The sequence below is a fragment of the Rhodnius prolixus genome, unplaced genomic scaffold (assembly GCF_049639745.1).
Source record: "Rhodnius prolixus isolate KJV_2025 unplaced genomic scaffold, Rpr scaffold_11, whole genome shotgun sequence".
NCBI lineage: Eukaryota > Metazoa > Arthropoda > Insecta > Hemiptera > Reduviidae > Rhodnius > Rhodnius prolixus.
In genome coordinates this window covers 14,592,315-14,606,896 of record NW_027411625.1, presented here as the reverse complement: position 1 = coordinate 14,606,896, position 14,582 = coordinate 14,592,315, and the positions used below count along the sequence as shown (strand labels likewise).

The 14,582-nt window shown below is 35.2% G+C and overlaps 1 protein-coding gene across 18 annotated transcripts in view; it reads left to right on the top strand.

Annotated features, from left to right (window-relative positions):
* LOC141459159 (uncharacterized) overlaps window positions 1-14,582 on the top strand; it is a 51,711-nt gene that overhangs the window by 31,140 nt on the left and 5,989 nt on the right. For 17 of the 18 annotated variants that reach the window (XM_074137868.1, XM_074137872.1, XM_074137866.1 and 14 more), the window contains 10 exons: window positions 2,326-2,464; window positions 5,745-6,123; window positions 6,674-6,830; window positions 7,694-7,860; window positions 9,302-9,544; window positions 10,652-10,733; window positions 11,247-11,475; window positions 12,506-12,640; window positions 12,724-12,886; window positions 13,820-14,046. In XM_074137868.1, the coding sequence (XP_073993969.1) occupies window positions 2,326-2,464; window positions 5,745-6,123; window positions 6,674-6,830; window positions 7,694-7,860; window positions 9,302-9,544; window positions 10,652-10,733; window positions 11,247-11,475; window positions 12,506-12,640; window positions 12,724-12,886; window positions 13,820-14,046 (1,921 nt within the window). The remainder of the gene's footprint in view (window positions 1-2,325; window positions 2,465-5,744; window positions 6,124-6,673; window positions 6,831-7,693; window positions 7,861-9,301; window positions 9,545-10,651; window positions 10,734-11,246; window positions 11,476-12,505; window positions 12,641-12,723; window positions 12,887-13,819; window positions 14,047-14,582) is intronic. The other variant, XM_074137867.1, reaches the window with a different exon arrangement.

Here is a 14,582-nt window from a genome sequence, read left to right as displayed (position 1 = left end):
TTATAAAAAAAAAAATTACTTTATATAGCCTCCTTCGTTGGATGAAAAAATTCGCTCAGATTTTGAAGAACAGGCATGTAATCGGTGTGCGGCTTGCTGCTAGTTCTTTAATGCGTAAAATAAATTTCTGAAACCCAATTTCTGGGAAACTATGGTCGGATTTGGCGGTTTATGGTTGAGTAGATAGGTTTTCTGTAGCTGCCGTCAGAAGTGCTGAATTAAATTTGTTTTATCATCTAGAAAAGCAACCATCACATCATTTTAATGCACCCATGGAAAATTAATATTGAAAACCGATCTCGAATTAGATAAAATTGTAACTTTGATCATTAATATCTCGACAAATATTAGGGATATCGAAACGAGGTCAATGTCATTTTCATAACCTTTTATTTAGTTTTTATAATCACTGTCAAAACCAGTGGTCCTTATGAAATCCCGATCAGCTTTTCGGCGTAACTCCGCCAGAAATGAAGATACAACATCGGGGGTGAACAATTTTAAAACCAGACTAAAAGAAACATATAGTTTATTTAGTGGGGTTTTCCGGATTTCCGCTTTCCTAAAAAGTTATTAGCGATTGGTGCGTTTTAAATGGATCACCCTGTATATATTTATATATAAACACCCGCCCCTGCAATTAACATTTACCATCATATTGGTTTCATTTAAAGCATTGGTAACCCTTGGCTTTTGAATCGTAATTATTGGATTTGTGACCTTGCAATGTACAATTTCAGCTGTTGTAATGTTTTTTCTAACACGCTCATACACATGTAAAAACTTCATTTTCCCATTAATTTAAAATTCAAGTACAATCAATGTTTTCAATTCCCCAAAAATTCTAGGGAAAATACAATAGATTACTTTATTTAGAAAAATATACACAAAAACAATCATACTACAAGTAATATATATTTGGTAATAATAAATGAGAATAATCAATAATAAATCGTTACCGGCACATCTAAATTCATACTCATAACTTCAACCGCTATGTAACCTTCCTCCACTGCAGGTTACATTACCAATACCGTGCTTCCCATTAGCTTTTTCCTACGTACATATGTATATGTATAGGAAAATAAGTTGTGTCCTTGAAACTGTTCAGTTCGTGTCTCTGTTAATTAATTACCTGTTTTATCGGTAGTTGACCACTTTGAACGGGGATTTTGGGGAAGTAATGAAAGTTAATAGTTGTTATATAGTTTAAAATAATAGTTTAAAGTGCTATATGGGAGTGAGGGTTAGAGCGAGCAGTTGCGCTCTCCATTTTTTAAATAAAGTTTATTATATTGGAAACGTACCTCATAGCTTCAAAAACTCTATGGTTTTTCTAATGTATAAAAAAGGAGATTTACGTTAGGTATCGAATTATAGAGGAATTTATTTCATTAATGTGGAAGCCTTATTATTAACTGGAATGTTGATGAATAGGCTTACCTTTTGGCTCGAAATATAATTTTCTCACAGAATTTCAGGCGGGATTTTGGTAACAATACTTCACATTAGATATATCTAGTTTAATAAATCTAGTTTTAAAAAGTCTATTAATTTTTTGTAGATTTCAGAGCAGCTTTTAACTCGATCCCAAGGAATTTATCTTATGAGCTATCAAGGTATGGAGTTTCAAATAAATTCAATAACATGATTAGAAATGGACAATGACATTTAGGTAGCAGCAGTACGGAAGGGTTACCGATTTTTTTTTTTTTTAATACAATAGCAGGTTTAAAACAGGGTTGCTTTCTGTCACCAGTGCTTTTTAATGTGTATATACGCGAGTTGATAGAGGAAATAGGGGGAGGAATGCAGGTCGGGAATGTGAATGTGCGAGTACTGATGTTCGCCGACGATATCGTGCTTACAGCAGACAAGCCAGACAAAAGTATAATTAACGTAGTTACACCAAATGTTTGAAGGTTAATTTGAAGTTAGACATACAGTTGCTAACTGCCCCGTACACAAGGTCTATAAATTAAAATTTGTAATAAACATACACTTACTAAGGATGAACTAATCAGGTTTTTACCAGTATATTCAAGACAAAAGTAATAAATGTTTTAGTTAAACTTGCCATCAGTTTGCTCACGTAATATCTTTATTTAGTTCTTATGTTGTTTAATTTTAGTTAAGCTTAAGTTCAATACACAACTCTGTGGATGGAAATATATCCATTACAATTTTTTTTTTTTTTGTAATAACTTCATAAATTATGTATGAATTAATATTATTACTATTGAGCTTTTCGGGCCTCGCCTCTATTGTTCGGCTATCATGGCGCCTACATAAGGGAAAAAGTCTTAACCAAATTTTGTTTTTTAGGTTATTACTATCAATGAAGTGAGAAAACTCAAAGAAGCTTTACGCAAAGACGAAAGTGATGAACTGATGGACGATTTCGAGTCAGAGAGATTAAATGAAGTTATTGTACAGGACGATAACCAGGACTCTCAATTAAATAGTAAGGCAGAGTTTTTATTTTTAAATTTAAGATGCGTCAACATCTCAGGCGAGTGGCAAAAATGCCAAATTCATTTCACAGCCAGCTTCTGATGGACAAACACTGTCTGTCCGTTACTGTCAGTGCGCTATAGAAATTCATCAAATCAAATCTAAGAGTAGCCAATTGTATTCTATTTCGGGACTTCCACTTTGATTAGAGTCTACAAAGGTTGGTCAGAGGATGTGATCCAGAGGAGCCACTAATTAGAGCACCCGCCCCAATCCTTTCTGTTTGACTAGACTAGACTAGTCTGGTGAGAGACCCCTAAAACGTGGATTTTTCTTCTTAGAAGAGCCGAAACCTGAGTCAAACTAGCCCTTCTCACTGGCACAAAACGTGCTGTGATGTTTCTTCTCCTTCCTGTCAGAACCTACTCAGGCTGTCTTCAGCCAGGCCCAAGCGATGCACATGGGTGTATTCAGTCTATAATGGCCAGTAAAAAGGAACCTACTGTCATAACTGGTATAAACAGTACTTCATCTTAATGGTCATTTAATGGAAGTGATTCGCAAGTAAATTTAGGCGAGTAGCTGCTAATTTCGCTTGCTTTAGACAGGTGTTTCTGTCCCACCACTCCTTACATTTATGTTGCACCAATTTTTTTTAAACCGCACTGACAAGACATTTTTCAACGCCGCAAAATATTTTAGGTTCATGAAAGCTTCACAGACCCTGGGCCGAGCGGACTGCCACCTGATTGACTGTAATTCACATGCTCGGGTACACAGACAAGAAAGACCGTATTTAAGCCATCAGTTTTTATCAGATTTCTAAGCTAGTTTTTTAATATTTAATGTGACCGTAATGTTTGGAGGGGGGGAATTAGTAGCTTACAATCTTGAGGATAGTAGTAAAAAGTTAGTGTTCATACCAGGTTTTTTTTTTTTAGTTTGTATTGGCTAAGCTTGTTAGTAAAAAACTTGTTTGGCATTTACTTTGGTCATTTCAACTTTGATTGGATAATGCTGGGCCGTTATTTTTCTTATAGACTCTGAGGCAATTCGGCGTCTGGTTACTAAACTGAATGATTCCGATAATACGAACCACTTACGAGGGTCGTTTGAAAAGTCCGTGCAAAGTCAGAGAGATAGCACCACTGGCGCGTATCGAGGTTATGTTTAGTTAGTAGCATCTCTTGGAAGAAGACACACCAAGTTTCAGCCAGATCGGTCTATTTCTTTGTGTTTGGCATTCGTTTGAATCGAGGAAGTCGAGTGATTTTCAAAAAATGGACGAAAAAGAATTTCGTGTGTTGAATAAACACTACTTTATGAAAGGCAAAACGCCTCAGGAGACTAAAGAGAAGCTTGATAAACATTATGGTGACTCGGCACCTTCGATTAGAACAGTTTATAAGTGGTTTCAAAATTTTCGGAGTGGCCATATGGGCACAAGTGACGCTGAACGTTCTGGACGCCCTGTTGAGGTTACTACTCCAGAAATCACTGATAAAATCCATGATATGGTGATGGATGACAGAAGAGTGAAGGTGCGTGAGATTGCTAGTGCTGTGGGCATCTCGAATGAACGGGTACATAATATTTTGCATCAACATTTGGACATGACAAAGCTATCCGCAAGATGGGTGCCGCGATTGCTCACGCTTGACCAAAAACGAAATCGTGTGAAGTGTTGCAAGGACGGTTTGCAGCTGTTCCAGAAGAATCCGCAGGACTTTAAGCGTCGTTTCGTCACTGTGGATGAAACATGGATACATCACTACACTCCTGAGACCAAAGAACAATCTAAAGAATGGGTTACCATGGGGGAATCTGCGCCAAAAAAGGCGAAGACCGTTCCTTCGGCCGGAAAGATTATGGACTGTCTTTTGGGATTCGCAAGGAATAATCCTCATCGACTATCTGGAAAAGGGTAAAACTATTACAGGTGCATATTATTCATCGTTATTGGACCGTTTGAAAACCGAGCTGCAAGAAAAACGCCCACGATTGGCCCACAAAAAAGTCCTTTTCCATCACTACAACGCACCAGCTCACACCTCAGCAGTTGTGGTCGCAAAATTAATGGAAATAGGGTTCCAACTCGTTTCACATCCCCTCTATTCTCCAGACTTGGCTCCCTCGGACTACTATTTGTTGCCCAATATGATGAAATGGCTGGCGGGAAAAAGATTTTATTCAAACGAGGAGGTGATTGCAGAAACGAATGGCTATTTTTCAGACTTGGACAAATCCTATTATTCGGAAGGGATCAACAAACTAGAGCAGCGTTGGACGAGGTGTATAAGCCTAAAAGGAGACTATGTTGAAAAATGAAAAAGGTTTACCCCAAAAAATTAAGTAGTTTTTATTTTTGCACGGACTTTTCAAACGACCCTCGTTTAGTCTGTGCTACTAGATACTATCCTCTGTTGTGTTGTTGCTTGCCTCTTTAGTGGCCGAGACATAGTTTGTGTCTCGTCCACTTAAAAAAACGTTAGGTTATTTGTGGGCTTTCACGCATATACGATGTCCTAGAAAATTAGCGGAAGGTAAAGCGACAAAGAAAGCCAAATCATTCTGACATCCTTTGTTTCTGCATAGAGTCTAGTGTAGTGACTTTATTGGCCATTTACTTAGTGGCTGTGAGTCTCAGATGACTCAGCTCGGGCGAAAGCAGCTTAAAGTTCAGACATCTGAGAAATAGACTTCCAGAAACGAATTCGTGATGAATAATACCGTCTTCATACTTTCAAAATATGCATAACATTGACTTTTCACAAATTACCTTCTTGCGAATCAACCGTTGACAATTTTTTGTGAGAGAATTTAGCAGGTTTTCTTTCTAGAAGCAGTCTGTTGGGGATAGATTGCCATTATGCGTAAATATTTTGTTTTAATTGTTTAAAACTTATAATAGGAAGTACGAGTATTCCAATCGTGACAAATGTTATAAAATTCAATCATAACAGGAAGTACCATTTTGTGTTCAGTGCTTCTGAAAACAAAATCGCTGAAAGCACAATATTCTAGAATTCCGGTTTAATGCTATATTATTTGAGGTAAGGTCTGTTTGAAGAAAATTCGTCATTTATAATTTTAATAATTGGTGTAGGAGAAAGTAGTGTAATGTGTTTAAGAGTCTGGATCCGAACCTAGATGTACATTGTTGTTTTTTTTTTTTCATTACGGTGTTTTTTCTATAATAAAGTTAGAAACATTTACAAAATAAACATAATACAATGTGGTATTTGTATGCTGTTTTCACTGTTACATTTATTAGTTTTAATTGCTTGCAGGACTTCAACCAATGGACAGTCAGTCGGATAGGAATGACAAAATGGCTAGTGAATCATCCAAAAGTGTTCGCAGTAGAAAAAATTATTATAGCATAGAATACAATGAAAAACAAAGTAGATCTGACAGTGGTGAAAGGACTGCATATTCTGAACGTTTGAGCTCCTCGTCACGTCAATCTTCTTCTGATTGGGAGGGCCGTTCCGGTCATCAGAAGAACCATTTACAGACTGGAAGTACGCAGAGGTCATCATCCTGGTTCGGTAGAGGTGCACATGCGCAGGCCATCCATTTATCAACACCAGCTCGAACAAATACAGCTAACTTCCCGGTTTGGATGACTCCTCTCACCCCTCAGCTACCAGTGTTCTATCCGCCCAGGTTTGTGTTTTTAATTACGTTTTTACCTTCTGTTAATCTTAGTAGGAGAAATTATTGCGATTATATTAATGTGAAAACATTTCTACAAAGAAATCATATAATCACATTCTAAGATTGCATCGGGAATCCAATAACTGAAAGTTTATTGTTGACTGAGTGGATTGTTCAGCGTTGGGAATTTTCATTTCAAAAAAAGGCTTAAACGATTTTTTTTAAAATTATGTACTTACTGCACACATGATGATCTAAAAGAATTAAACAAATGGGTTCTTTTTCTTTGATTTTAGACAGAATGATTATGATGAGTTAAAAGATTTCTTTACTCAAGTCCTGAAAAAAATAAGAGTTAACAATATAGAATTAGCCGTAGACAAAGCAGTAAATTCAGCATACACTAGTTTATTTTATTAACATATAGATTTCTAATTAAAAGATCATTTATCTCATTTTGATGATACATTTAATATTAACGATATCAGTTTAATTGTAATTTTTATATTAAAATTCTAGCGCGAGATATTAGTATGGATATTCACCGCAGCTTTTTAAGTTACAGATATAGTGCTCCAGCCTCAAAACGGTTTATTCCCCCGGTTCGTGCTCATGCGCTAAGGAGGCAAGATGTGCCACCAGCTGATCCTCATGTACTGGAAATGATCGAGAAAGATCCAGTAAGGCTAATCAAGATTGATGGTGTTATTCGAGAGGTATCATTCTTCAGTAGTATGGTTTTCCATTGGGCATTTTGTGATTTTAATGAAATGGCAATACCTTTAAAAAAGAACGCCATGATTGATAAGGTTAACGGTATTATTGATTACACTTCATACTTTTTATAATGATGATAATTATTATTATTATTATTGATAATTTTGGGAATATTGAGGTGCGTCTGTCTATAAATCCAAACACAAATGTTTGAATATTGACTGTTGTGAGGCACCTTTCTGCCTTTTATTGAATTCGTAAAAAACCTGTCACAGTTCGATATTTTTTAGTACATCCAGTCTACTTATTGGTAGTAATATCAAGAACGAATTTGTAATGGATCACCCACCACCTATCTTGATCTAGAAGCCAGTAAATCCATCATTTCTCTTGTATGTGTATAATACCATACGCTACTACACTACGTCTCCATTTTAGCTTTTCCACAGTGAGAGATGGGCGGCTAAGGCAAAACTAGCACTTCGGGTTGCCTCCATCAGCTTTTATTTAGAAAAATGATGGCCCCTGATGACCTCCCTGCCTTATTTCGTGGGTCATATTACGACTATTTATTTAATTTTTTTAATTCAACACTGTACGGGTCCGCTGATCAAAGACATTTTTTTTTTTTTTAAGAGATGCATAAAATAAGTAATATGCAAGGAACAGTGATTTTCTAAAAAAGCTGTGTGAAGGGGAAAAAATTACATAAACACTCTATAAAGTCTAAAGATGAATATTATATGGTATTTATAAACTGCAGACATATTTGAATAGCTTTTAAAGTCATTTGAACTCCTTTAGTTAGAAAAATGGTCATTTTTTCTAGTACATCCCCATTAATTATTGAACTCTGTTACAGGTGCGGTTTTACGGGGAGACTGCCGTAGTAATGTTGACGTGGGATGATCCAAGGGAAGTCATGTTTCAGACAGGTGCTAGGAGACTTATTGTCGATGAATCAAATCATTTTCTGCTGAATTTTAATTCTTCATACAGAGATTGCATAGTTGATGGCCACGTTTTCAAGTATGTCCATTTCTATATCTAATCTACTTAACATCAATACGTATACTACTCTAATGAAAGGAAAACATTCAAAAATGATTTGACTGACCTAAAATTAAAGAATTATAAATATAACTTTGAACCCATTTATGAGCAACCATTTTTAACAAAAAAAGTTCTACCTCGTCCGGTTTTTTCTTCCTTATGGAAAGAAAAAATTCCTCTTAATGGGACATGGAGTGCTAATAAACCAGAGTTGTGATAATCAGAAGGTTAGGCTCAATGTTAGCTAAAAAAAGCTTAAAATTTAAATCTTTAATTTGAGGACGTTTAATTAGGGCACTCCGATGGGCTTCACGTTGTCTTGTTGAAGATGTACTGTTTTTCGATTAAACAAAGATAAAGTGAAGTTTATCCATTGTGTTTGTTTGTCCGCATTGACGGAATGAATTCATTTTTATCGAAAGTAATAATCTGACGATGAAACGAATATTACTTGAGTTTTGAAGACCACTCTTGCTGAGTGGCTTGCTGAATACAAGTTGATATAAAATGCAGCTGGGAAATATGTTGGCTGCTATCAGATTCTTCTTAGCTATTTTGTTAAATTTCATTAATTTGCATAAGCTGATAACTTGCGTAAACTGAAAACATTAAAATTCATTTAAAAATAAACATTTTTGTAAATAGTAAACGCACAGAGTTTTTTCGCACTTTACTTGCCACCTTGGTCTGTAATGAAGTTTTCTTTAAATATAAAAAGCTAACTTCAATCATATCTAGTCGCTAAAATAAATAGAAAGGCTCATTTAAGGCCTTTTCTCTTTATTATCTAGTTAGCTGCACTGGTCCTGCTTACTAGTGAAATTTAAATCTAGTTAGTATGCATTTTTTCTTTTTCTTTCTACTCGTGAGTTATAGTGACAAGTTTTGGAGTATTTACTGAAAATGAGTATATTGGCTCCTTTATTACAGAAATTGTATTAAATATACTGTGTAATGCGCCATGTTAGCCGAGCAGTTAGAGGCGCGCCCACAAAGGTAAAGTGCAATACGATACTGGGTTTGATTCTCGAAAGAGAACATAAAATTTTAAGAAAATTGGTTAAATGCGTTGTTTTGATATTTATATAACATATTCCTGCGCCATAGTATCGGAAATATCGGAAACGACAATAATAAAAAAGCGGAATAACAGGTTACAAACCTTCTGCAATTTTTCTTGTTTGAGTTATTCTGTTTCTCTCACCAAGCGCTATAAAATGACTATTAGTTTTGAGAGGATCTCAAAGCATATATTTCTGACGAAAACTCATTTTCGAAAAAAAATAATATAGCAATGCTTTCTCTTACAATTTTTTTTTCTTTTAATTTTTGAGAAAGTTGTATGGAATATTTGGATACATCCATCTTTTCCATAAAATTGAATTCTTCTAACAATTTTATGTTTTATTTATTTCAGAATCCGTTTAGGTGCCCCCACTCGAGAACTATTTATAGATGGTTTATATTATGAAATGATTTTCGGCGGCCCTCCTGTGCAAATTGTGATGGGAGGTCGGCCGAGGACGGTACAGCTGGGTGGCCCAATGCCTAAAGTGCGAATAGGAGAAGTGCGACGCACAGATCTGGTTGCTGGCAAAATCAATCTAATTGTCGATGCCAAGCAAATGTTCCCTATATATTTAGATGCCAAGCCACAGAGGTGATTATATTATTATTTGCTATTGTATTATTTTGGAAATATTTCTTCAATATAGTTCTTCGCTAGCAGTAAGTAGATTTCAAACTGAAACTTAAATTAATAATCAAATAAACACATTAAATAAAACCAACAATTTAAATAACATATTAATAAAACCAACAACTTTTATTTCCTTGAATCTCAGTCCTCCACAACATATGCCTGAGTTTACGATATTAATATCGTAGACTTCACAAATCCCACTGAAAAGTCCTCCCTAAAATTGGACATCAACTTGGGAGAGGTTACATGGAATTGGCTCAAGTGAAATATTGTCAGTTAAATAATACTCTCGGTCAAACTTTTATACTAAACTAATACACCTATATTTCCTAATTTTCTTATTGTTTCCTTGGCCTATACAAATATGGACACTATAGAGTACATTGGTTCACTGTTTGAGTCAATATTATTTCAAATAACTAAAATAAACCCTGTAATGTAAAATATTACTTTGTAAACTAGATAAATAATTTTTGTAAATTTTGTTACATTATACATATTCATTTTAATAGAATTATTGTTAACAATCTGTAAATATGCTCCACAGCCCTGAAGATGACCTAGTCCCTAGGTCGAAAGCTCGGCAGAATAAATGTATCACGACTGAAAACTGGCATTTATTTTTTCATCCTATTAAAATAAATAAAGTGAGAGGAGTCGGACACAGTATACGGACAAACAGATACCTGACTTTGAATTCTGTCAGCCATCGAACTTTTGGTTGTTCAGAAACAATTTCAACCAAGTGTGTGTATACATACCTATATGTACGAGTATATTAAGTGTGTAGCATCAGTTGCTGGATCTTACTCAGCACCTCTGGCCAAAGAATAGGGTTCGCTCAAGCTTCATGCTTCTCTCCAGGTCTCACATCTCCTACCACTCAACATGATTCGAAATAACGTCACAATATTTTTTTTCTTAGGATTGCAGTTCTGACTTTTTTTTACCTTTCCTCTGTTTAACTGAAATTTGAAGCCAGAACATTTTTTTTTTTTTCATTCTCAGACATTTGAATTAATAACCGTAGGATTTTATTGTAACTAGCGAAAATGTATTGTTTAGGTTTGAAGTTGGTGGCACGCCATACATTTTAAGATTTGTCGAAGCACTTCAGACTGTTGTAATAAATGGCGTACCTTTCAAGGTAAGTCTTTCAGCTTTTTTATCGTTTTGAATTTGGAGCAGGTCTACGATTCAAATTTTTGAATGAAATCTACTTGTTAAAAAATTAGAATTCAAAGAAAATTCAACGGGAATGTAATGGTGATGATTTATTGCTTTCTAGTTCCACATTAATGCACAACACTATCTTCCTTCTTGTATAGGCGGGAAATGTCGTTTGTTTCTACTCAATCTTTGAACACATATCTAAAGATTTCGGCCTTAATTTCTTTCTCATCACATCTTAATTTTCCCCATGCTGAGTGAGTGGTGTTGAAGAGAAAAAGAGAAATTGGCATGTTTCCATTTTACTGTCGTCTAGTTGCGGTGTAAGATCCGACCTATATCTGCGCTTACCCTTCCCAGTAATATTCCGGCAGTGGGCTGAAAAAGCTTTGGACGCCAATATCCTTAGATTTTGAAGTATAGAGACACTTTCTATACATAGACTAAATATTTTTCATACCAGAATTTTGTTCGTTTCTTTGTTATATAGTTTGACTTTGGTGGAGTCCCAGTGCCAATTTTCTTTCACGGGGAAAAACACTTCCTCAGACTTTCTGTCTTGCCAACTGGGATTCGACCTGGCTATATCACTATAGTAAACATGGAAGGAGGACGATTGCCATCCCCGGCACCACCAGATGTGGCGCTTCAACAACCTGCATTGGGACTACCGGTGCTGGATACTTCTAGCACGGTCTACCCTTCAGACATCAGTAACTGTAAGTACAGTTGTGTCAAGGTTACTAAATGCAATTTGAGTTCAGCGAATAGGTTTTGTGTTAATGTGGCAAATATTTCTCAAATGCGAAAAATTGTCTCTAGTTTCATATGTGCACCGTCAACACATGTTTTTCCGTTTTGAGTTTTACTGAGAATACTTGCTTCAAGGATCCGTTGAACTTGAAAAAGTTTTTTTCCCCAAATTTGTCTGTGATCAACATATGTAATTTACGGATGTATGACTAAAATTTTAAATTTATTTTTAGTTTTTGGTGTTCAAAGGCAGGACAATAAGGTTTTGAACAAAGTCGATCAACAAAGTGCCAATTAGCTGAGGGGGGGAAAAATATGATTTTATGCGCTTTTCTCGAAAACGGCTCCAATTTTCTTTAAAAATTTATGAAAGAATTGATTTCCTTGTAACTTCGAAACTTATTACGCACATTTAGTGCATATGAAGTTTTAACAAAATCAATGGATTAATTGGAAGTCCTCAAAAAAGTTCTTTCAGTAACGTGATCGATTTTTTACTAAAAGCTAATTGCCAGATATTGCAAATGATACTTAAAGTTCACTAGATGTAAAATTTGAACTTCCTGTTATTTTCTGTTTTTTACTTTGCGGACAGAAGACATATCCGCAGACCAATTGGTTCAAATCACTTTTTCGTATTCACAGGACCTCAAATCGTCTTTATCCGGTAAAAGTCAGAACAGACTGCAAGATCGCAATTCTTACACTTACGAGAGAAGAAAAAGTTAAAAAGTACAATAGTATGAAACTACAAAATATAAACACAGTTCGAAAAGTATAACTATTTTCATTACAGGTTTGTTGTCAAAAATCTTCACTCACTAATTACATCAAAAAATCTGATTACGTCTTCCAAAAAACTTACATACGTCTTACTATTTTATGAACCGTAATCTTCTATGTCAATCAACCTTCTAACCTGCTACCTCTATCAACTAGGACACCCCACAATGCTATGTGAAATCCATTTGTCAAATAATGATTATATGTTTTTAGACAATGTCGTCAAAAGTGAACAACCTTTAGAATTGCTAACCAGTCTAATGCCAACTGCAATAGCACCCCTTGCTGGCCACAGTTATGCTGTGGAACATGCACCAGCTGCAACTGTCAGTGCCACTTCTGTATCTGGTAATATACAATGTTTTTGGCCTAACTTTATGGATAGATGTTGAGATGAGTTTTCTGTATGTTTTTTTTAAACTTCATTTTAGGTATCCCCGGTTTCGGTTACATCAATGTTTGCGAACTATTTCAAAAACTTGTTGCCTCTGGTATAGTACCTCCAGTTGGCCAGAAAGATACAGTCTCCACGGAGGAAGAAGATGCCACAGTAGTTAAAGTGGTAGACTTTACCAAATCGGAAACATTAAAAGTGTAAGTTACAAAAATAAATTGAAACCAGCTACATTGCTATAGTAAGTGTGAAGTGTTTTGCGAATTCAGAGTTTTAGCAACAATTTAATTCTCAATATCAATATCTAACCTTTAAAACCGAACATTACCCAAAAAATTACTTTAAAAATATGAAATTGGTGCCACGTCCCCCGTAAACAATTTTCTTTAAAAAAGTTTAAAAAACAAGACTTGTGTTTGTTTTCGCGAAAATCGTTGTAAGGACCTACTTTAAAAACAAACTCATTAAGTGTATACTTGAAAATATATAAGAGCCTTTAGGGCACAGCCCGCAAAGCTAAGAAGTATTGTAGTTTGGGTTCCACTCCCGATCTGGGCTTTATTTATGTGATCATACGAGAAATTAAAGTTAAAGAAGAAAATTCATACTTTCGATCATGCCATTTATTAAAATCTTGCTTTACATTAAATACCTTTGGTAAAATTTATTCTCACCTTTGCGTATTCTGAAATAGTACTTAAATCGAAAATATAAATACAAATTTTCCGGAAAAATGTCAAATATAATGTATCTATAGAAGTGTGTAATAAGTTATGTGAAGTTGTAAGAAAATTGTTTCTACGTTCGAAAAACCGATTCGGGAAAATCTCAAAAAGTAAATATCCATTCAGTGAAGAGTACTTCCGGTTACTCATTTTTACCGAAAGATAATTGTCGTTCATTGAAAACACCTTAATTTAAAACCGAATTCGAACTTTCGGCGATTTTTTTCTTGTTTGTTTTGTAATTGAAACCCAATTCGTGCTCTGAGGATCGCAAAATGCGTGACTGTGAAAAAACATGCGTCTCTGATTATAAAATTTATATTTATTGAATGTACAATTTTGAAAACTGCTCATATTTTTTGACTAAGGAAAAGCAATCTAACCTAATTCACTTTGATTTTTCTGCAGCAAACAACCCGGATTAGTATCCCGTCTGTATACTGGTATACAGTGCAGTTCGTGTGGAGTAAGATTTTCGCCAGAACAAACTGTCAAATATAGTCAACATTTGGATTGGCATTTCAGGCAGAATCGGCGTGAAAGGGTTTCGTCTAGAGTTCCTCAGACTAGACGTTGGTATTATGATGTATCAGACTGGATACAGTATCAAGAAATAGAGGATGTAGACGAGCGTGGTAATTTATTTATTTATTTGAGGGATTATTATTATTTTCCCCTTTTCAACCAAGTTTTATTCCTGTTTAAACAGATGTAGTCCTAGCACTTTAATTTTTTTTTTTTTTTTTGGGGGCACAATGCTGGTGGAAGAAATTAGCGTTGGAACGATACATACATTTAGCAGGTTCCAAATATCTAATTTCTTCTTATTGAGGAACACATACTCGTATCTAGCCTAAAGCCATAAACTTTTTTGTCAGTGAGCGCAGCTCTATCGTAGTACAATTTGGAGTCATTTGACTCTCAGGAATAACACTAGATAGATTGTTTCCGATTTCGCGTAGTACTTGCTATCTTCCACAAATCTATTCTCATTACATGCTTTACATAATTCTTTGGGTGGATCATCTTGTCTCTTATTGCCCCGATAAATCGCTCAGTATCTGGGAATAAGTATGCTCGAGTGAGCCATACGTATTTGATGCCTCTTTATCTACATTTGGCAAACTTGATTTGAGGGGGTCGTTAAGTCACTTTTTTAACTATTATATTT